At 40.2% G+C, this 24,424-nt stretch overlaps 1 protein-coding gene across 17 annotated transcripts in view; it reads left to right on the top strand.

Annotated features, from left to right (window-relative positions):
- PSD3 (pleckstrin and Sec7 domain containing 3) overlaps positions 1–24,424 on the top strand; it is a 577,475-nt gene that overhangs the window by 195,600 nt on the left and 357,451 nt on the right. For 3 of the 17 annotated variants that reach the window (XM_072763309.1, XM_025993719.2, XM_072763311.1), the window contains exon 1: positions 2,906–3,148. The exons of the other annotated variants lie outside the window; for them this stretch is intronic. In XM_072763309.1, coding sequence (XP_072619410.1) covers positions 3,027–3,148 — 122 coding nt within the window. In that variant the 5' untranslated portion in view covers positions 2,906–3,026. Of the gene's footprint in view, positions 1–2,905; positions 3,149–24,424 lie in introns of those variants that run through there. 17 annotated transcript variants of the gene reach the window in all.

Genomic DNA, 24,424 nt, shown 5'->3' with positions numbered 1-24,424 from the left:
TGAAGTTTGAGAAGCACTGGTCTAGAACAGTGGTTCATGAACCAAGCTAAAGTAGGAAAAGCTCTAGAATAGGGTTTTCTAACCTGACTTCACATTACAGTTACATGGGAGCTTTTTAAGATTCCGACTTCCCACACTTTATGTCTAGAGGTTCTCATTCTTTTGTTATGGGGCGACATCTGGACAGTGGTGACAATGATAGCTTTAGAAGATTTCCAAATGATTTTAGTGTTTCGCTTAGGCCGTGACCTCTCAGAGTTTGTTAGAAATGTGTACCACAGACCTGACCCCTGGACCTACCCAATCAAAATGTCTATTTTAACAGATTCCAAGGTGATTCATAAGTACTTCAAAGTTTGAGATTGACATGCGGTAAAAACTCTTTAGAGGCAGGATACAAAACTAAGTTAGACAGTCTCTCCTCTTAGGTAAGCAGGGTCACTGTGCTGGTGGCAGGGAGAAGCCTAACAGAGGTTTGTAAACATGAGTGGTCCTGGCTGTGAACCTCATTTCATCTTGCCCGTCCTTGCTCTAGAAATAATAGGGATTGATCCATTTTCCTGCCAGGAAACAGTATGGTTTTTTAGTACAGTGTGAGTTCTGAAGTCAGACTGCTTTGGTTCAAATTGTGGTGAATGATCTCCCTAAACCTCAACTTTCTTATCTAGGAAAAGGGATAATAATTTAATTCCACCTGATTCATACTCAAAGTATGTTGGCTGTTATTGTCAGTAATAACACTGCTTGAAGTATTTTCTTTAAAACTTTTTTAAAGTCATCTGAAAGGAATAGGCTGTGGTCAGATCAACTTAGCTGTTGTATATCTGTATTAATGATTCTAAGAGCCTTAGATTACTTGAAGTTGAGGATTTTTAATGACAGTTTGTTTTACTCTCTTTATAGTTATTTGGCAGCTCTATCTCAACACAAAGAAGGTGACATTGTTGTAGTCTAGTAATATAAAAGTTTTAGTACAGAGAAAATAAGAGGTATTGCATAGTTATTGCAAAACAAAATCATAAAAGTTCTTTATTCACAGTGTTACTGGTAGTTTCAGGATTCATCCTGTACTATTGTATGTAGTCAGGTATGGGCCTGTCCCTTCTCTTAGGCAGTGATCTTCACAAGTCTTCAGTGTGGAGACTCAAAGAATCTCTGTCACAGGAGCCTGCACATACCAGCACTTGGTTTTTGTTCAAAGAAGAACTTAATTACCAGCTGCTACGTACTTGGTGTCTCCAGAGAGCAGGCAGATAAGATAACTTCACAAATAGTTCTAGTACAGGCCTAGCGAGCCAGCCTCAGGTAAGGTCCTGAGGCTGGGGCTGCTTCCAGTCTGAGGTGTCCTAAAGGCCCTCTGGAAGTGTTGCTTCTTGTGGGGGTTATTGAGGCAGAGGCAGATACATGTAAATGGTCATGGGGGGAGTAGGCAGGGTCACTATCGGGATGGAGCCAGACTGAGGCAGAATTGGTAACATGTACTTGGATTTGGGGACTCGAGGGAACTGCGAACCTCTTTGCTTCTGTTAATGTTTTTAGACTGAACAGGTGCTGCTACACTCAAAGGCAGCCATTATATGGTTGACTTTCACCACTTCTGAAACACTTTAGGCATACCAAAAAGTGTAGAAAATAATAAATACCTGTGACCTCATCAGCCAATTTAAAAAATAAACATTGCAGATGCATTGCCAGTTCTTGTGAATGCCTGCATGGTACCATTCGTCTCTTTCTCTTCTTTAGGGTAACCATGACCTGTGGGTGTTTGTCACTCCTGTATAAATGCATCTGTAAACTACTAGATAGTATTTTTTTATATTTTTAAACCTTATATAAATGTTACTATCTTCTCTCCTTTTGTTTTTTTTTTTTATCTTCTCTCCTTTTGTAACTCACTTTTTTGCTCAGTATTTCAAATTCATTCTTACTGATTCATGAAGTCCAAATTTATTAATTTATTTGCTGTATAGTATTCATTACATGGATGTATACTATAATTTATTTCCATTTTCCTATTTATGAACACTTTGGTTGTCTTGTATTTTTGTTATCTCAAATGGCATGATGGTGAACACATTCTAATTCATGGCCTTTTGTGCACTAATGAGAGTTTCTCTAGGTGAGGTGTATATTTAGGAATAAAATTGCTGGACAGTAAGTTATAATCATTTTCTGGGTGAACCGAGGCATTCTTGAAAATGTGTATATTACATTTTCTTTGAGAGGATATAATTTTATCTACTTCTGTTTATAATTTTTAGTTATTTTACCTCCTGATCCTTATAATTCTGATAATCCCAACAAAAAGAGCTGGTGCCTCAAGGAAATGCATGGGAAGGAAAACGAAGTAAAATACTTCTTTTCTTTCCTGTTGAGAGCACTGAGTGCAGACTCTGTTATCCATTAGTTGGGTCTGGTGGCCGTCCTTTCTCTGGACGCTTAAGGCTCCCAGTTTGGAAGCACCAGTGACAATTGTTGCTCCTCTGACATTTGTGACTGTTGCCTGTCTGGTTCTGGTTGTGTGAAGCAAGACTTAACAACAGGGCAAATGAATATTTTCACATTAGTGTTATAGCAGAAAAACAGAAACAAAACTAGAAATGAAAATAGGAAAGCACAAATCACCTAAGATTGTGAATTTTATATAGTATAAATGAATTCAATCTTTTCCCCATGTGTGCACTGCAAGAAATGGTACTTCAAAAACAGTACTTCAGAAATCTTAGTGCTATTATGGAAGAACAATACTGAAATTACCTTTTTTTTTTTTCTTTTTTAAAATGATGCTGGGCAGAAAAAAAAAAATGATGTTGGGCAAACTTTCCCTCCTCCTATAAGAGCCACTCCAGGTCAGCTAGGACAGCTGTCCTTCCTCCCTGTGATCAGCTTTCTGTCTGGCTTCCAAAGAGTTAAGTGGAGGCTTGTGAGATCATGTGTGACTTCACTTGGTCTGGACTTTTGAAGCAGATCTCTTGGAGGGAAGCTGCCTGTTGAGAAGGAGGCTGGCTGAGAGTGGGGTGGGGGGCATGCTCCCTGAACTTCTTTGCAGTCTTTATCCCACAGCCCCTGAGGGACAGAGTGGCGTTCTGGGAGCATGTCTCTGTGGAGTCAGCGTGGAACAGTTGGTACTCATGACAGAAGCAGCTGTGTAAGTATATTAGAAGAGGCCTTGCTGATGATGAAGGTTTGCTGAACACATGGAACGGGAGAATATTCTTTGTATTCCTGACAAAATTAGGGGCAGACTCTTTGCTGACAGACGTAACTGGAATTCAGTTTGTTTTCTTTGTCTCCTCCTAGGCAGTACTGGATTCTGTATAATTGTAGTTACAGAAAATTCCTGGGATTTTAAGTTGTTTTATTTAAAATGGAAAACATTGTAAGAAAGTCTTAGAAAATGATAATTCATTTGTATTGTTTTCTAAATAAGGTTGAAAAAATGAAGAGGGTGTATTTGTTTTAGGGTCTGTAATGTTTGGACAGGATGAGATTATTTTCCTTAGTAGAGCTGTGCTGTTCTTGGAGGTGCTCAGACACAACTGTAGTGTGCTTTCAGCTACCTTTTCTGAAACCGCGACTAGGCATTGGAAGGTCACCAGCTTACTACCTCCATAGTCTACCTCTGAGAAGGTCTCTCTCTTATTTCATATTCATAAATAAGGCCAGCGATGGTAAAGAAAGGAGCTTGAACCCAGTGTGTTGGTACTTTGTCCATTCTTGAGATGCTTGAGGTTAGAGGATTCACGAGCACCTAGATGCCCATGAGAACCCTGGCGTTTGGATGCCCAGGATGGCCAGCTGATTGTAACAGATGTGTTGGTGGGTTGGTATTGGCTAAGTTGAAGTTTCTTGCCTTGATAACAGTTTTTAAGTTCATCATTTTAAATTCATATTTCCAGTATTTTATAATGTCATTTATCTTACATAGCCATCAGCACTAAAAAAGCCTCTTTCCAATTGGATATTTTGTTTGATAGCTTTAATAACAAAGGACAAAGAGAATACTTGATAAAAAGGATGTGGAACATTTTGTGACAGGCTTAGTGGTTATGAGTTTGGACTTAAGCTATTGATTGAGTCTTAGGCCTATTGATTGAGTTTTATCTGTTTTTTTACGGTTTGACCTCTAGTAAGTCACTTAACCAGCCTTCAGACGTGACCTCAAGATGGTGACAGCACCTAACCTGAGAGATGATGTTGTGAAGATTAACTGAGGTGCAATGCATGGCAAGCACTTGGCAAAATTTCTACTGCATTAATAAAAGCTCAATAATTATTAATAAGCTGGCTTTTGTTATGTTTAAGTTGCCCTTCCTTACATCAGGCCCGTGAGGGCACTTAGACCTCAGAGGAGGTGGTGGTGGACTTGTAGTTGTTGCATGCCCACACCACAAGCATGCAGGGTTCCAGGCAGTGCCCTGAGCCTCTGACAGACAGGCTTTCCCTTGACAGCTGTTCATCAACACCCTGTGAAAGCTTCCTTATGCTTGTGTCCTGTTGATAGTGTACTTGTTCCATCATCATTGGAGGGGAGCACAGCACTGCATACACATGTACCTCGGAGGAGGAGTGTGACCCACACTAGGAGTAATGCTGAAACGATGGTCAGAACCAAGCCACTCTTTCTGCGTTCTTTCCATAGGTGTACCTTGTCCTTTTCCACCGCTGGTGGCTGTTCTGATAGGGTTTCTCTGTGTTTCCAGCTTGGCCCTTTCTATCTTTATGCTCCCGGGGTTAGTAGCTGTGCAGCTTTTTAAAGCTGCTTAACTTCTATCTCCCGAATGATAACTTGTGGATAATGTCTTTTTCTTATTAGATCTTTTCTTAATGCTTATTGAGATTAAATAAGATAAAATATGGGGCACCTGGGTGGCTCAGTCAGTTAAGCGTTTGCTTTCAGCTCAGGTCATGGTCTCAGGGTCCTGGGATTGGGCCTATGTCGGCCTACCTGCTCTGTGGGGAGCCTGCTTCTCCCTCTTCCCCTTTCCCAGCTTGTCCTTTCTCTCTCAAATAATTAAATAAAAACTTTTTTAAAAAGTAAGATAAAATATGTGGAAATGCTTTAGCACAAAGTCCTAAGTAACAACAGATTTTTTTGCTCCTCCAAAATTTTTTCCATTCTTCTATTACTGTGAAAGGAAAATCCATACAACTTGTAGATGGGTCTCTTTCCCAGTTTTGCTTTATAAAGGTCTCATATATAGATCAGTGTTTCTAAAGCTTTTGCTTAAAATGATTTTCTTGTGTGTTATAGTTTACTTTGTCTAGTGTCAGTTTCTTTGTCCCCATGACTTTCCCGGGCAGTCATTATAGCTTTTACATTTAATTTTGAACTAGTTTTCAAAACTATGAAACAAATATGTGCCAAGTGGTAAAAATTGAAATCGATGTTCTTTTTGTTCCCACGTTGCTCCCACTTTGCAGAAGGAACCTCCTGATGATTTCTAGTGTGTTTTTTAAGGCATGGTCTGTGCCGACTTTGGGAACCATGTTTAGACTGCCTTACTGGTGCAAAAGTGCAGATGTGGGATGGAAAGTTCTGTCAGATTTGCCAGCTCCCTCTGTAGCTCAGTTCCTCCCTCCAGCTCTGCGGCAGCATGTTTGGAATGTTTGGGAGCTCCTACAGGGAAGCTGCCTGCACAGCTGGGCTGTGTCACCAGGAGCCGCATGCACTGGGCAGGTCCAGCTGTAGCCACACTGCTGTGGTTCATGTGATCAGGCCAGATTTTCTGTAGGATAGTGAGGCATACTGGGTCTGACCCTACTGTGAAATGTTCAGTCCTGGAATTCTGGGGAGGCAGAATCTGTGTTGGGTTCCAGCAAGGATTTTAGTCATTGTTTAGCTGGCTAGAGGGTGTGGTTCAGTCAGCCCTTTGAGCTGCTGTTGTGTTAGGCTTTTTGTCATTAATAACACTGGGTGGAGGGAGCATACAAGTAGGTGCACTGAATGTGAAGTTGGGAGATACAAGTTCAACTGCAGCCTTGCTGCTTACCAGCTGTGAGCCAGGCCAAGGCATCTTTGCTTCTGTTTCTTTACATGGAAAATGGGACTCTTGTGAGGGTGGGATACAATAATGCATGTGAAAGTGCTAGGTGGACTGCAAAGTCCTCTAGGGGTTTTTAAATTTGTTTTTCTTAATGGATTGTTGGAAGGACTGGCTTATTTCTCTTGATTGGCTTAGGTATGTTAAATTCTTTGCCTTGGAGAAGGAGGAATGGTCTAGCTGGACCTGATCCCACCTCTTTGTGAAGGCTGCTGATCCCCTCTGCTGTTGAATGCTCCTGGCATACCTATAAAGCCTGCACTGGGAATGGGGGAGAGCAGTGTGATGTCTCAAAGAGGCCACTCCATTTTGTTGATTCAGCTGGTCCTCTGTTGAGACCCTACTTTTTAGCAGAGGAAGCACTGAGAACTGAAGGCCCTGGGCATCTCCACTGGCCCATCTGTGCTATTGATTGTGAGATCTGGGAAGAGTCCTTTCCTCTGCTGATCTCTCACTTTTCTCATCTGTAAAACAAAGGCGGTTGGACAGAAGACTTTTTGGCGTGTGGGAGTGGAGATGGTGACTAGATATCTGACTTTTTCTATCTTGCCTCTATCTTAATTATATCCATCATCTTACTGATCAATTCTTACTGCCCCTTTTAAACAACTTAGGACAGTTATCTTCTTAGGACAGATAAGACAAGTGAGTAATGAGGCTAAACATCAACTTGATGTTACTCTACTGCCCCTTTTAAACAACTTAGGACAGTTATCTTCTTAGGACAGATAAGACAAGTGAGTAATGAGGCTAAACATCAACTTGAGGGATGTTGTATTGATTTGTGAGACCTAAATATAATGAAAACCCTTTAAGAGTACAGGGTTAAGAGTGAATGTCAGATTCTCCTGTCTATAATCCAGTGACCTTGACAAGCTTTATTTTATAGCATGACTATCTAGAACTAATCATCTTTGATTAGGGCTTCCATGTCTTAGATCTATTGTTACAGGAGCTGTGAGTACCTGATGGGAGAGAGAAAAAGGATACCATGGCAGGTGGTAGCTGAAATAGGGATGCCACCATGAGAAGAAACGGAGTGTGAAAAGGAGGGGCGTTTTGCCAGCCTGTGTATGAGGTGTTTGCATTGCTGTGGCTTGGTTCTCAGTACTATTCATCCATTCTGGTTTCTTAAGTTTTTTGTTTGTTTGTTTGTTTTTTAATCTAAATCTTATTCACTATTGGAGCACATTTATCATGTGTGGACATTTTAGTCTGGCTTTCCCAGGATAAGACTGCATTTCTCGGTGACAGAATGATAGGGAAACATTTGTATTTCTTCAGTATTTTGCTGCTAAAAGATAAAAAGAGTTAAAAACCGTCTCTGCAGCTTATAAATCAGATGGCTTTAGGACTGGCCCAAGTATCGTGAGACAGTCATTGCTTGCTGTGACTTGTGTTTAGTGAGTTCCTTAGATCAGCCGAGCCAACTGTTGGAGTCCTATGGAAAGTGTCCTTGTTGAAATAATTCAGCTACAGAATTCCAGGATTCATGAATTCAGGTCAATGATTGGTAGGAAGACAATAGATTTCTTATGTGATTGGCTGAGTAGCCCAATAATGTCCATATGTTAAAGAGATTGTCTCTGTTGTGGACTCTTCTGTCTCAGTGTAAGTAGAGATTCTGTTGCTCAAGATTTCATACTTCTTGCCAATTCCTAAAGGTGAGGTCTCCGACATTTACCTTGCATAAACTTTGTGACAAGTAGATCAATACCTACTTAAATGTCAAATGTATAAGTGCTGCTTCAGGATTGGAGGTGGGGATATGGCCAACAGGTTTAGAAGGTAATGAAGAATAAACCTAAGGACTAAGTCAATATAAGATGAGTTTGGCCTTGCATTTTCTGGCATCATGACCTTGGGAGAACTGGTGTATTCCATCCTTGACTATGACTTTGAATTCACCGTGATAATTGCTGGGCATTATCTTAAGCTTAAAAATGAGAGAACCAAAGTATCCACTGGAAACACAGCCAAAAAATGTTGGCATATTTTAATGTAATAAGGAACTGCCTAGTCTCTGAGCTCTACCTTCTCTGTAGGTCCTGGTACATTCTGGAGCTGATCATTCTGGAGCTCCTCACTGGTAGGCAATATGGATTTCACATCTCAATCCTTAGAATATAACTTCTTTTTAAGGAGAAAAACATTTTTATTAGCAGAATATTTTACTGGGAAATTTAGGTTGAACAAAACAGGCACCACTATTACACACACACACACACACACACACACACACACACACACACGGCTATTCACAGAAATATCCCAACATGAGAGAGAACATAGAGCATTTACATTTGAGCCACAGTCCTTGGATTCTTGAAATGTCAGCACTGCTACATACTGATTCTTAGCTCCATGCCTGGCTTCATTTGGTTGCTGCAAAGTGAGAGCTGGCCATCTCCTGATTCAGCAATATCTCTTCCTGGTCTTCTTGGGATGTCTCAGGGCCACACAGCCATAGGGCCAGCTCTGACAATGAGCTGAGAGATACATCTGGAGAAGCTGGGCTGTTTGCCAGGGGTGGGGTTGCCTTACCCAGTATGTGTTAAGTATTAAAATCCACCCATATTGGCTAGTGTAGAATTAATATTTGTCGTGTGTTATACTCAGTTTTCTGAACCATACCTAAAGACAGCAATCTGCTCTATCTGTACACCAAGTTGATTAAAAGTTGAATTAGATATACCTTCTTAAAGAACTTATAGAGGAAGTCTCATTGTGAAAAATAACAAGATTTAGGTATTTCTTTCCCTTCAAAATATATAATATATAATAAAATATTAATATTAAATAATAATATTTATTATATATAATAGTATATAAGAATATTATATATATAATAAAATATTATATATTTTGAAGGGAATACAGCCACCGGCTATCCTTTCTGTGCTTTGATGCCATTCTCTCACTTGCTTTTTTGATAGTGTGTTTTTCTCCTTCCTGCTTTCCGTCCTCTGTCTTTCCTGTCTCCTCTATCCTCAGAATTCACATTGCCACAGGGTCTTTTCCTTTCTTTGAATATTTAACCATGTTCACGTCTCCCCTATTGTTTCTCCAGTCCACATTCTTATCTTGCGGAGCCTCAGTAGCCACTGACGGACGGGCAGGGTCTTTAGGTTGCTATGTTATTGGTATGGCCATTGCACATCTAAGACCCATGAGTCTCTGATAAGCCCAGGTTGCCTCCAGGCCTGTCTATGAAAGGTAGACATGTACAGGAGCCCCGGTGTCCTCTGGTGATGCAAGTGGTAGTAGGAAGAGTGCTGCGCTGGGAGTTGGAAGACTTGGGCTCTAGCCCTTGTTCTGTTTCTTCTAAATTCTTAACCTGTCTCTTCATTCACTCCATTTTCATTCATTGCATTCATATGGAAAATGAGATTATATTAAATAATTCACAAAGTGTGTTTTCAACTCCAAAAATCCATTACTTGACTCTGAAATTACACAAATTCTGGCTCCTTAGATTAGCTCTTTGTAACAAATTAGAACCTTCTTTACAAGAACAAATTGAAAAATCATGAGGAGACTGTGGAATTGGAGCAGGTAGGATAACACCAATATTTATCAACAATGCTCATAGAGTTGATAGGATGGAGAGCAACTGGCGGGAGAGGCCGTTTTTCCATCCTTTTGTGATCTTTTTTGGGCTGTGTACACAGCTTGACTTTTGCATTGTTCTTCCATGGAAGCAACATCTACCAATTACCCTTTTTTAGTCGGAGTTGGCTGAAAAGAAATACTTTTTTTGAAATCCAAATGTACTCTGCTAGGAAGATGAGCGCAGAGATAGGAAGCGTTAGTTTTCCTTCGCTTGGCTGAAGTGACTGAATGTTGCATCTTCTTTATCCCTTCTTAGAGTCCTTGTTTCTCACATGAAAGCAGAAGTGTGACCCACAGCAGCTGAAATGAAACCAGAGTGTAGGAGGTTAAAGTCCATGTAATTCTCTCTGGATTCTAAGTTATCCAATGTCTGGATATTGTATCCCCTGCATTTAGGAGAAATATTCTCTGCTCTTTGAACTGAAGTATGGACTTGGCAGTCAGAAGCCTGGGGTTTTTCTAGTACTTTACATTAGCTCTGTGGCTCTGGGCATGTCACTTACCCATTTCTGAGCTGATCTTGTCTTTAAAATGAGGGAGTTGGGCTAGGCAGTATTTAGATTTATTTCCAGAGCCAGCATGCCATGAGCCCTGTAATTTTGCTCTTCATCTGCGAGACCATGAGAAAGAGGTGGCAGTGAGGGAGACAACAGTGACAGCACTCAGATTCTTCTTATGCCTTGTGTGGCACTTACAGCCTCCTTGAGGGCATAGGCTTTCTTTTAATTTTTGTACAGCACTACATTTGGGTTACCACAGTGTTTTAAAATTGAGTCTTCTTTTGGGTTGGTGTATTGATTTTAGCATTTATGAAGGCATCAGCAATCTGAGGCTCTCCCTGTGAGGAGATAACCTCCCAGAAACATGAGCGGATTTCACCCTGGATTTTCCTTGTCATGGTGGCGAAGTTTTGAACTATCTGCACCTTCAAGAGGAAAATGTCTCCCTCCGTGGAATGGTAGAAACTTCTCTGTTGATCTCTCTTTGTTTTTTCTTCAACAAAAGCCTCAAGGACATTCGTTGTTCCCAAGCTTGTCATAAATGTCTGTTGGCATCCTGGTTGAAGGACCTGCTTGTGGATTTCAACCCTTCCTGAAGCTTAGCAAGGGACCATCAGTATTTCTTCAGGGAATTCTTTGCCTTTGCCTTCTTGATAACAATAGTGCCATTCAAAACATTTGTGACAGGCACTGAGGAGGGCACTTGATGGGATGAGCACTGAGTGTTATACTATATGTTGGCAAATTGAATTTAAATAAAAAAATTTTAAAAATGTGTATTCTGATTGATAAAGTTGAGTATGTGCATTGAATATATTGTTAGGAATTGTTTTCTGCTCCTGAGGAGATCTGAAAGAATCCTTCTCCTATTTTTACTTCTTTTTGGTAGCACAGGGCAACTTCAGAGTTGGCACATTGCCCTGAGTTTAAAATACATCCTGTCTCAGTGAGGGATGCCACTATATCCAGTCCTGGAGAATGCTTTTGTTTAGGCTCGTACCACTGACTTAAGGGAAGGGTATCCCTGTGAGTGGAGATTATTACAATTGCATTTAGTTATCTGTGCTGTTGGCAGAAATAGGAAGGATTTCATTTACTTATATATGCTTATTTTATTCAAAATCATAGTTTCAACAGGAGGGTATAATGCTGAGTGAAATAAGTCAATCGGAGAAGGACAAACATTATATGGTCTCATTCATTTAGGGAATATAAAAAATAGTGAAAGGGAATAAAGGGGAAAGGAGAGAAAATGAGTGAAAATATCAATGAGGGTGATGAACATGAGCAACTCCTAACTCTGGGAAACAAACAAGGGGTAGTGGAAAAGGAGGTGGGCAGGGGGATGGGGTGACTGGGTGACAGGCACTGAAGGGGGACACTTGATGGGATGAGCCCTGCGTGATATGCTATATTTTGGCAAATCAAACTCCAATAAAAAATAAACAAACAAAACAAAAAAACCCCAAAATCATAGTTTCAGTATTCTCTCCTGTCATACTTTTAGACTGGGTTACAGTTTGATTTATTTTTGTTTCTCTCTTCTGCTGTCTCCTAATTGATATACTGATGAGATGTGCAAAGCTTTGCCTGAGGGAGAAAAGGGGGTCAGAGGGCTCAAGTAGCCCCCACCCGTGTGATGACACAACTAAGAAGGCATGGATGTGGTAGTTACAGAGCTCTCTGAGTTTGGAAGTACCTGCCCTCCCAAAGCCCTGTCCTCTACCCTGGAGGTGATGACTGAGGATGGAGCTGCTACCCTGCCTCTGTCACTAGCTCTGGGACCACAAACAGGGCCATGTCAGTCGGATCGAGCAGGTGCTGACTGCCCAGGGGCCACTACTCCAGCGGATTGCAAGATTTCTCCAGCTGACTGCTGATGCGATAGCCTATTCTCTCCCCATCTTCTTCAAGATAATATCTGTATTGATATGCCAAGCTTCTATGAGTAATCTCAAATCAGAATAGTAATAGTGAAAGATGCTATTTACTTTTGAAGAAAAATACTAATTTACTAGATATATTTCTACCTCCTGATTTTTTCCCATTTAGAACAAACTTACCCTCAAGTTAAAACTTTGTTCTACTGGGATCCCTGGGTGGCGCAGCGGTTTGGCGCCTGCCTTTGGCCCAGGGCGCGATCCTGGAGATCCGGGATCGAATCCCACGTCGGGCTCCCGGTGCATGGAGCTTGCTTCTCCCTCTGCCTGTGTCTCTGCCTCTCTCTCTCACTGTGTTCCTATCATAAATAAAAATTAAAAAAAAAAAAAAACTTTGTTCTACTTAAATAACAATATTTTAGACAATCTAGGCTAGTTTGTGAACTCATATGATGTGCTTTGATCCATCCGTGGTTGTACATTCCTAGATTTCAGTACAAGGCTTTTCCCACCAATTTGGAATGAACTGGTCATTGTAACCAGTTTTGTATGGGACAGTTGTTTCAGATCCTAGCCTTATAATGACATCATTTTCTTTATACTCAAAATAAATGCTGTGCAGACTAGATTATTCTGGAATTTGACTGCTCTATTTTTCTCCCAATTAAAATCTGTTGCAAAGGAACCCTGCTAGTGAACAGTTTCCCTTATAAGTTATTGTTTTTGTGCTTCTCATTTTGCTAGTAATAAATCTTATTTTTCCATGAGAAAGCAGTCCATTCTATTTAAGGTGGAGTGGGAGTTGTGGTTGAAATTGCGAGCACATCCAGTGTGTTCTATTTTGATTTTCTAGCTTCAGAGTATTCAGCGGAAATGGTTTAATATCAGTGCGGTTTGGGTTCAAGGGTATAGAACAGTAAGAGCAATAAATATGGTGAATAAAAGGAGAATCATTATTCTATTTAGCCAAAATAAAGTGTACTCCAAATTGTTTATACATAAGACCTTGAAGTAGAGGAATTAGTAATTAGTAATAGAGTTTTCAAGTTTCTAATGGAAGGTATGCTTGTTTACTTCAAATTATTTATATGAAAAACAATAGGGGAGAGGTCACCTTTTTTTTTTTTTTAAGATTTTATTTATTTATTCATGAGAGACAGAGAGAGAGAGAGGCAGAGACACAGGCAGAGGGAGAAGCAGGTTCCATGCAGGGAGCCCGAGTCCCACTGGATTCTGGGTCTCCAGAATCACACCCTGGGCAGAAGGCGGTGCTAAACCACTGAGCCACCTGGGCTGCCCTAGGGGTCACCTAATAGAAAATTCCACCCTCTTTAGAACTCTCAGGGAACGAAGGCCAGGGATCTTCTTTACTTTCTAGGATATCTTCATATTTGATGAATAATTACCTGAACTCATGGTTTATCCTTGGGAAGCCACAGCCCTTAGATCATTATGGGTAATTTATATGATTTAAAGGGTATTAATACATGTCTTGCTGTAACTATTTTACGTAATCCCATCAGGCTAACTGCTGGACCTCTTTTAGGGCTAGAATTCTAAGTATGCAATGGCTTAGAATCACGTGTAGGGAATCACGTGTAGGGCTAAGAAACTCTTTCTTTATCAGGAGATTTATCTTCACAGCCCAAGCTGGCCATTTCCTGACAGTATTACCTTGGGCAAAAAAAACAAAAAAACAAAAAAAACGGGCCTTTTGTCCCTTTTAAAAGGACAGTAATATACCTACTTCCTAGAGGTGTTTCAGTTAAGATAATGCTCATGAAGCACTTAACATACAGAAAGATGTCAGTTGTCATCATTATCAAGTTATTCCATATACTTGAAAATGTCAGTGTTTTCATTCTGCTTTTTATATTATTTCCATCAAGCATAAAATCTTAAATTAGCAACAGGGGACATTATTGCATACTCATTTCCTTTCTACTTCTCCACTCTACTTTGTACCTCTTGGTGCCCTTTGGTCAGGAGTCGCTAGGTGAGGATTAAAGCTGTATCTCACAGCTATTATTAGAGGAGGAGAAAATCCAGAATACAGAGTTCTTTGCAGTCATCTTTCCAGGGAGAGGGAATTTCCTAATGTCTCTGGTGGTACTTTATTGCGTAAAGAGAAAAAAAAGTAGAAAAATTTAGATAATGTCTGATTCCTATGCTTTGATTTTTAAGTATGGTGATTTTAATTCCTCATGCTGCTGTTTGTCTATCTGGAATAATAACTTTCAGTAACCGGTTCCTTATAATTCTTCCAAAGATTTTCTTTTTTATTAACATCCACAGCAGAAACATAGCTTTCTTGAGTGGTGCATTGACATCAGGTAAAACAACATGGAAACTGAGTATCTCTTTTTAAAAGTTAGAATAATATGAAAATTTATGGGTCTCTGCCCAAGAAAAATCCCATGCCTGATTCCATAATGACAAAAGGGAACATAAGAGAAAAACCTCTGTACCTTAACATTTTACCAGGCTTTCTTTAGTCACTACACTTATTCTTTGATATATATTTATGTCTAAAACCTTTGCTGAAGAGCTCTCATTGACTGAATATTAACAAAATCTATGTATTAGTAAAACTATAAATTTTTGTGAGATTGAACTCGTCTTAAAACTAAAGAAAAACTTATTTATTTTTAAGTAATCTCTATACCTAACGTGGGGCTCGAATTTACAACCCCAAGATCAAGAGTCATATACTCTACCAACTGAGCTAGGCAGACACCCATAAAGAAAACATTTAGATTGCTACAAAGAGATCCAGAAAAGATTTTTCCCTTTAAGCGCATGGTAGGAGCATTTTTGTGTCAAAAATGAACTATATCTAATAGACTACCTCTAAGCAGGCTCTGCAACACAGAAGGTATATAAAGGCATGTAAACTTTGAAACTACGCAGTCTTGAGCTGCTTTGGGATAATGGGAATGTACACAGTGATACCATACAGAGTAGTTGTGGTTTTTGTCCACGGAGCTCTGGTTGTGGGCTAAATGCTAGTTGGTGTGATCTTCAGTCAGCTGACTCAAGTCCCATTGTGTATCCAGTGGTAGGCTCCAGGTACTACTTCCTTCCTGGGATTCTAAGACATTTGAAATACTGACTAAAATGGGAAGTTGGTGAAGTCCATTTGATTGTTGGCCTTGGGAACAGCAGAGGAGGGACTCTTTTTCTGCTCCTATGACAACAAGTAGCTAGGGTTTCCTCATCAGCTATACACCTCTGTTGGCCTTGAGTATTCTGCTTACACATACAGTAAATTCTGGAAGGGGCCAGGGACCCTTTGTAAGGTCAAGCTTTTAAAGTTCATTGTTGGGATCCCTGGGTGGTGCAGTGGTTTGGCGCCTGCCTTTGGCCCAGGGCGTGATCCTGGAGACCCGGGATCGAATCACACGTCGGGCTCCCGGTGCATGGAGCCTGCTTCTCCCTCTGCCTATGTCTCTGCCTCTCTCTCTCTCTCTCTCTCTCTCTCTCTCTCTATCATAAAAAAATAAAAAATAAAAAATAAATAAAGTTCATTGTTAGCCCTCATATATTGAGCCATGCAGGATTTTTCTATAGGTAGTATGGTTCAGTGTACAAGACTTTTCTTTTCCTGATCCTTCTAAGGCTTCCTGAGAATGGTTCATTCCTGTTAGCAGCACGCAACTGTCTCTTAAAATACTAAAGAGAATTTTGTCCGTCATCATCAAAGTTGAGTCACCCAGGCATGCCTGGGTGATACCAGCTGGCTGGGTGCAACCCAGAGAAGCCCACCCACTCACCAGCATCCTTCTTTTTACCCAGTTCAAACAACACCTGCACTTCCATTCATTTCCACATGGGATCCAGGGAGCTCTTTCTCCTCATGGCAAGTAAGAGTGATTGATTCCTCCATGCTAGTGGGTTTGCTCGCTTGTATGTGTGTTTAAACAGACATTTTTAAAAATAAGAAAGTATAGAGAACTCCCAGTTTTATCAGATGGTTGACAATGGAACTTGCTTTGTCAGAAGCTTAATAGGGTGATACTGAATTCTACTCCAGGCATTCCCAGCATTCCCCAGGGGCTGCTTTCATGAGTTGTCCTTGCTAAGAATGCATAACATATGCTTTCCGTGCTATACATGAACATGCATATGCACGGGTATATACGTCAGCAAGCCATAACAAGTAGGACAGTTTACTAAGCCATCATAAAGTTAGGTACTACCTAAATGCCTTATGTATGAATTGTCACTGCGGCCAGGACTTCACCAGGCAGTTTAGGTTATAAACTTGATTTTTATTCAACAGAAATTATGAGACTTCTTTTACTTTCCATCCCCTACTTAGGTTGTTTTTAGTGCTTTTTTTAGTAGCACATAAGTATTTTAATAACCTGACCAGGTATAGTAGGCTGTTGTAGAATTTTAGAGGAGAAGGCACATTCATAATCCAGCCCTCTCCTAAACACCCACCTACCCTTCCCCAGAGTTGTGCAGATGAATGAATATACTAAAAGTTAAGGAAGTGAGGCAGCTTGCCTCAAATATCACAACTAATGATGAAATGGAAACAAGAATTCAACTTCCTTGACTCCAATATATATCCTGCTGTTCCATAATGTCCTTGACATGTACTTCCCCATCTGACCACTATTTGTAAGTCTGCCTTACCACACTGGCATTGTAGGCCTGTGCTGGGGAGGCAGGATAAGCAGTATGATGTCTTAAGTCAGACTGTCTGGATACACATCATGGCTCTGACATACTGCTTACTTGTGCCTCAGTTTTCACATCTGTCAAGTGGACATCCTAATAATACCTACTTCATAGGGTTGATATGAAAATTAAGTATGCAAATGCCTGTAAAAGTCTCAGAGCAGTGTCTGGAACATCGAAAGTACTTAATACACATTAAATGTCATTTTTTTAAAAGAATTTATTTATTTATTCCTGAGAGACACAGAGAGAGGGAGAGGCAGAGACACAGGCAGAGGGAGAAGCAGGCTCCATGCAGGGAACCCGATGTGGGACTCGATCCTGGGACTCCAGGATCATGCCCTGGGCTGAAGGTAGGTGCTAAACCGCTGAGCCACCCAGGGATCCCATAACTGTCATCTTTATCTGAATGCACATAGGCACTGAATGGCAGTGCAGAGAAATTGAGTGTGGTCCATTATAGATTACACTGAAATGTTTACCTCCACCTGGGCAGACCAACTAGGGTTCATTTAGTTCATGTAGCATTAGCAAAATATATACGAACCATCCAGGTCATCTCCAGAAGGCTGACGTGTTTGTCACAAGTATGAGACATTTTGGCTTAGCCTGCCCTCCAGTACACACCTCCCCATCCCAGCCCATAACACAGGAGTGATTAGGGGCATGAGGCTTAGCTGCTTAGCATGATATGGTGGGATGTTTTCAGGCGGCAGGTAGTTCTTGCTGTAAGCTCTTTAGGCTTATTCACTTGGCAATCACATTGCTTTGAAGTAATTCAGAGACCTGGAGGACAAAGGGATCAGAAGTAGGATCATGGGATAGTTACTTTTTACTAAGCATGAGCCATTATTTTGTTTGTTCATGTAAAAATGTAAATTATTATGTGGAACAGTATGTGGGAGGAGACAGAAAGGTTTTTATGGAGCGATGGCACTGCATTGTCTGTCTATGTGAATGATGTGGGTGAAATAACCACAAAGTATGCTAAGTAACTACCACATCTGTCAGTCCACTGCCATAGGCTGCAGAGGAGGCAGGGAGATATTGTGTGAAGCTAATTGTGTCATCACTGTGTCATGGGAGAGCTACAGCCAAGCCCAAGTCTTGCTTTGTGTACTAAAATACTTGGAGGATAACCCCATTGGTACTTTGAGCGGATGATACCTGTGGTGAGTGGTGTGTTCTAGAACTACTGGAGTTCTGAAACCTTCTTAGGAAACTTGCTTTTCTCTGGAGGAGTAATCTTGCTTCCAGCTTACATCTGCAGAAGCATTTCTCCTCAGTCGCCCCTCTGTGACTGGCCATAGGCTGTCACTCCCTTTGCTTTGCTGTAGTAAACATGCTCTGCCTTTAAGGGCCATGGGTTGTATGAGGAAAAGCAAATTCAAGGTGCTTTGGTGGAGAGAGAATTCTGTGAGGAAGGTGTTCCTAGAGAAACCAGGGAAATTTACCTTTTGATAAAGGATCTTTTAAAGGAAAAGCTTTGCTGTATTGTTTTTTGGTCATTTTCCTCTTTTAGGCTTAAGAAACAATTTTCCTTTAAAAGTAAGTTAGATTAGGGCAGCCTGGGTGGCTCAGCGGTTTAGCACCACCCTCAGCCCGGGGTGTGATCCTCAAGACCCTGGATAGAGGTCCCACATCGGGCTCCCTGCATGGAACCTGCTTCTCCCTCTGCCTGTGTCTCTGCCTCTCTGTCTCCCTCTGTGTCTTTCATGAATAAATAAATAAAATATTTTTAAAAAGTAAGTTAGATTTGTGTTTAAAAGTTCAATAGAGAAAATGTGTTTGTATTAGGGATGCCTTTTCTGTCTGTGCTCTGATGAGATAATAATTCAAGAAACTGATGAATTCACCAATTCAGAACACTTGTAAATGGTGTACTCTCAAGTTAGGATGCTGGCACACTTCCATGGCTGCTCTTCTGGTTAAAATGAGAAGCAATACCTTGGCTGCTTTTGAGAGGGCTTAGAGCTTAGTGCAAGAAGTGGTGTTTTTTTTTTTTAAAGATTTTATTTATTTATTCATGAGCAACACAGAGGGGCGGGGGCAGAGTCACAGGCAGAGGGAGAAGCACACTCTCTCTGGGGAGCCTGCTGTGAGACTAGATCCCAGGATCCCAGGACCTTGAGCCACCTCATGGGACCCTTGAGCCACCCAGGCATCCCAAGAAGTGGTGTTTTGAGATTTAGTTTCCTATTCAAAGACCTCTTCTTTATGTTTGTTTCAAAGTTGGGTTTGAGTTATCTGCCATTTCCATTTGATAAGCCCATTTCCTCTGGGTCATTTGTAGAATATTTGTTTTATTGAACATAATTTTTTTGAAAAATTGAACTGTGGTTTGCATGTACTTTAAAAAGTTTCTGTAGGGACGCCTGGGTGGCTCAAGGGTTGAGCGTCTGCCTTTGGCTTAGGGCATGATCCTGGAATCCCAGGATCGAGTCCCACATCGGGCTCCCTGCATGGAACCTGCATGGAACTCTGTCTCTCTCTGTGTCTCTCATGAAAAAATAAATAAAATCTTTAAAAATAAATAAATAAAAAGTTTCCCTAACTCTATGTAGCTTTGTTGTTGTTTGTTTTTTTATTTTTATTTATTTATTTTTTTAATTTTATTTATTTATGATAGTCATACAGAGAGAAAGAGAGAGAGGCAGAGACACAGGCAGAGGGAGAAGCAGGCTCCATGCACCGGGAGCCCGACGTGGGATTCGATCCCGGGTCTCCAGGATCACGCCCTGGGCCAAAGGCAGGCGCCAAACCGCTGCGCCACCCAGGGATCCCTGTTGTTTGTTTTTTTAAACAGGACAGGACATATTTAATGAATAGTGATACTTAACTTTATTAATCACAGAAGTACTTTGGAGAGCAGATGTGGAGTATTTCCTTTCAAGGAAACCATATTCTAACACTTGTCAAGAGTGGTAAGACCATGAATGCAGTCCTTTGGATAGTATTTTAGACTTAATGTTTCTTGATCACATCATGAAGCCATAGCTCTACATGTAATCAAAACTTAAACTCTAGTATTAATGGCAGAAGATTGTTTAGAAACTAAAAGCCCTGCTCAGGGCTGCCAGGTGAATACAGGTGTGAGCTTTGTCAGATAACGTTGTGTGATAACTGGTTAAGCCATGTGATTCATTCAATAAATGAGACAACTTAAAACCATTCATAATTATGCTTTATTAGAGAATTGGGAGAGCTGTGTCTACACAGGGCAGGCATCTAGAAGAGTCCTCTATCATTTCATTCTCAGACTAAGCCTCCCTTACCCAGTGACTGGCTATCTGATGTACAACAGCCAGCGTGACATTTTGAAGATAAAACGAGTTGTTGATCTGATTGAAGTTAGAAGAGAGTCATCCTAGTTCTCACCCAGGGTGGAGTACTTGAAAACCTTAGAGCTGACTAGAATGTTTTAGAGTTTCTTCTCTCATTTCATTTAGTGTGTACATTTTATGGTCTCTTGCCAGTTCGTAATAAAGTGTTCAGAACAGTGATATCTTGATAATTTAAGTGGTATGAAAATTAGGCCATTAGGAAGGAGATGGAAAGCATAGTCAGTTTCTTCTGAACCTACCCTGACTTTCATTGAACTTGCTCTTACTCCTCTTGAGTTCTGTGTAGTTGAACCTATGTTCATTTTACCTAGGTAATGTTTTAGATGACATTAATGTGGAAATATTTGAGCAGTTTATTACAATACGGTATTTTGGTATTGGCATGTGTTGAGAAGACTTGTTTACCACAAAGCAGTGAAAAGGCTCTTGGTAGAGAGCTGCCCCTGGTCAGAGTGTCCAAGAGCTTACTCATGACTGATTCCAGAGCATCTCACATTTGCTATCTATCTTCTACTTTCTGAACCTTGATTTTTGCATGTGGAATGCCATCTACTGGAGTTTTAAGATTGTGTATAATATTTGTATCTGTGACTAGTAATATTATGTATACTACTGCTATCTGGGCTTCTGGTTTTTGTTTCTGAGCATAATCCCTTGCCCCACCTTGAAGTCTCTTTAGTTCCTTTCTGTCCTGGATATGTAACTAAAAGCCTTACCCGTTGGATCAAACCAGAAACAAAGAAGTTATTTTTTTTTGTATTAGTTTCTGAGTTAGAATTTAGTGATTCATCAGTTGCATACAACACCCGGTGCTGATTTGCCTCCCTGTTTTCATCTTATTTTATTTTTCCTTCCCTTCCCCTTTATTCATCTCTTTTGTTTCTTAAATTCCACATAAGAGTAAAATCATATGGTATTTGTCTTCCTTTGACTGACTTACCTCGTCAGTATAATAATACCCTCTGGTTCCATCCATGTTGTTGGAAATGGCAGGATTTCATTTTTTTGGTGGCTGAGTAATATTCCATTGTGTGTGTGTGTGTGTGTGTGTATACACATACCACCTCTTCTTTATCTGTTCATCTGTTGGTGGACATCTGGGCTCTTTCCATAGTTTGGCCATTGCTGCTATAAACATTGGGGTGCAGGTGCCCCTTGACATCACTATGTTTGTATCCTTTGGATAAATACCTAGTAGTGCAATTTCTGGGTCATAGGGTAGCTCTATTCTTAACTTTTTGAGGAACCTCCATACTATTTTCCAGAGTGGCTGCACCAGTTTGCATTCCCATCAACAGTATAGGAGGATTCCCCTTTCTCCACATCCTTGACAACATCTGCCTTGTTTCCTGCCTTGTTCATTTTAGCCATTGTCACTGGTGTGAGCTGGTATCTCATTGTGGTTTTGATTTGTATTTCCCTGGTGTTCGGTAATGTTGAGTATTTTCTCATGTGTCCATTGGTCACTTGTTTGTCTTCTTTGGAGAAATGTCTATTCATATCTTCTGCCCATTTCTTGACTGGGTTTTTTGTTTTTTGGGTGTTGAGTTTGATAAGTCAAAGAACTTAAATTGAACAAGATTTGCATGTAATATTAAAAACCCAACCACTTTAAAAGGAATCTAATTCTAAAAAGGAAAGTAAGTATATATCTGTTGAAGATAATTTCAAAAAGTAAAGTATATATTCATTGAAGACAACCTGAAAAGCACAAAGAAGAAAACAATCTATTATTCTACCACCAAGAGATTAGTACTGTTGCCATTTTGGTATACACATTTTCAATGTGTGTGTGTGTGCACGCACGTGTGCACAGAATGTATCAACTTTATTTAAATAGAATTTCCCCAAGTTTGGTGCAGACATTATTTGTAGTATATGAGGTAATGAGCATGTTTCATTAATAGTTATATATTCTAAAATGTATTACAAAATTATAACTAGCACATCAAGCCTGTGATTTCATGGTTGCAATTACTGTGTAAGACCTTTAGTTGTTGGGCGTCCTCCGTACCTCTGCAGTGCCTCACTCCTTAGGTGATTTCACTAGGTCTTTAATATCCAGCACATCAGCAATCTGGTCAGCTCTAGCATCTATATATGTATACATATTATAAAATTTAGTTTATTTTTTTAAAGATTTCATTTATTTATTCATGAGAGACACAGAGAGAGAGGTAGAGACACAGGCAGAGGGAGAAGCAGGCTCTCTATAGGGAGCCCAATATGGGACTCAGTCCAAGGCCCCAGGATCATGACCTGAGGCAAAGGCAGACTCTCAACTGCAGAGCCACCCAGGCATCCCTAGCTTCAAAATATATTAATAATTCAATTTTAAAAAAATAATTCTTTACCATCACAAATGCCTCCATGATCCAGACAATCCAAGTCATGATGGTTTATTATACTATCCTTTTAACTAGTGTCCCACTTCAGTCTTTGAACAATCTCTGTTGGCTTCTCATCTCAGAGCAAAAGCCAGAGTCCTTACCATGACCTATAAGTCCCTACAAAATATACTCCATGTCTACATCCTACACCTTTATGATCTCATCTCCTTTCAGCCTTCTTACTTGGCATTACTCACGTTGGCTTCTTTCCCCTTATTTGAACACACCAGACATGTTTCCACCTCTGGTTCTTTGTCCTTGTTATTCGTCTTTCTGGAATACTATCTCTTAGTCTCAATGCCAGCTCCTTCACTTCAGGTCTTTCTAGTTAGCATTTTACCTGGCTACCTTCTCTAAAATTCTAACACCCCTAAGCCTCATATTCCCCTTTCCTGCTTTATTTTTTTCCCTAACCATGTCACTTAGATGCAGTATATGTTAGTTATTTTATTAACTATCACCCCACTAAAATGTATGCTCCACTAGGATAGGGGCTTTTGTTTGCTTTAGTCATTGCTGCATTTCCAGCACCTAGAACAGTTCCTGGCATATAGTAGGCACTCAGTAAAACCTTGTCAAAAGAGGAGGTTAAATAAAAATCATGAGCTGACTTGAATAAAGTTAAGTAAATCAATACATGGGGTAAAGGGATATATAAAAGCCTTGAAAGTGATAAAGGAATGATGTTTGAGAAACACTGATTTAAGGAATCTTTGTTTCTTTTGTGTTATTATAAGTGGTGCTGTACTATATATTTTTACATAATTTTTGTGCATGTTTATGATTATTTCCTTAAACTGAATGCTTAAAAGTATAATTTCTGATTCTTAGGATATACAGCTTTTAAGTTTTAGTGAAACTAGAAACTTTACAGTTCACACTCCTCCCTCCAGTATGAGTGTCCATCCATATTCCTTCCCATGCCCCACTGTGCAGTTATCTCAGTACATTTTTTTGTATCTTTGCCAGTTGAATAGCTAAAAAAGCTGAGTACCTTAACCTGTACTTCTTTGACAACTTCTATGTATGAGCATTTTGTCACATGTTTAATTCTGATTTTTTTATCCTGTTTTGTGAATTGTTTGCTCATGTCTATTTTGGTCTGGGCTCTGGTTGTAGTGGATGGAAAACCTACATGAACTGGTTTTATGATATCACAGACACTCTGGTTTATATGGAGGAATAGAATACAAAGGTTCCTCCTCCCTCCTAGAGACCAGAACCTGAGAGTCAGACTGCCTCTGTCATCCTCACTTTCCTGCTTTCCTTTACATCGTGGATTTCCTTTTGCTCCAGGCCTCTCTGCCCTCCCATAACTCTTTGTTCCATCCAGCTTTGGCATGTGTGTCACTTAGTTCAGCCCTTGTTTTCACAGGACCTTCCAGTTCAGGGTACCCATCATCATCTAAATGCCATGTGTCACTGTGTCCCAGGTTTCTAGGAGTGAGCAGTCGATTGGCTCAGTCAGCTGAGATCAGGAGAGCCGGTTGAGGTACTTGGGGTCTGTTCTCTCCAGGCGCTGTGGATGAAGCAGTTTCTCTACAAGAGACACAGCAACTAGAATGTTCAGTAGAGTGCTTTTGCCCATTTTTTGATTTGTTGTATTCGTTTTTTTCTTTTGGATACACAGAAGTCCTTTACATATGTAGGCTAGTGTTGTCTTTATCTCATGGGTGTTTTTCTGTCCATTTAACATTTTTACTTTTGCTTAGTGCTTTTGCCATATAATCTGTTACTTAAAACATGATTTCTGCTGGTGTAATGTTTACAAATACCTTCTCTGTGAGGAAATTATACATTTAACTATTTTCTTCTAGTTCTTTATGATTTTATTTTTTATGTGCCCCTTGAATTGTGTTAAATGTTAGAGGAATTTGAGAAATAATATCTTTGCCATATCCATTCCAGGAGTATAGTCTTTATTTAGTATTAATTTTTTCCTCTCAGCAAAGTTTTGTCGCTTTT

Source organism: Vulpes vulpes, chromosome 7 (assembly GCF_048418805.1).
Source record: "Vulpes vulpes isolate BD-2025 chromosome 7, VulVul3, whole genome shotgun sequence".
Lineage (NCBI taxonomy): Eukaryota > Metazoa > Chordata > Mammalia > Carnivora > Canidae > Vulpes > Vulpes vulpes.
Note: the sequence above shows the minus strand (reverse complement) of the source record. Positions and strands in the feature narration are given on the sequence as shown.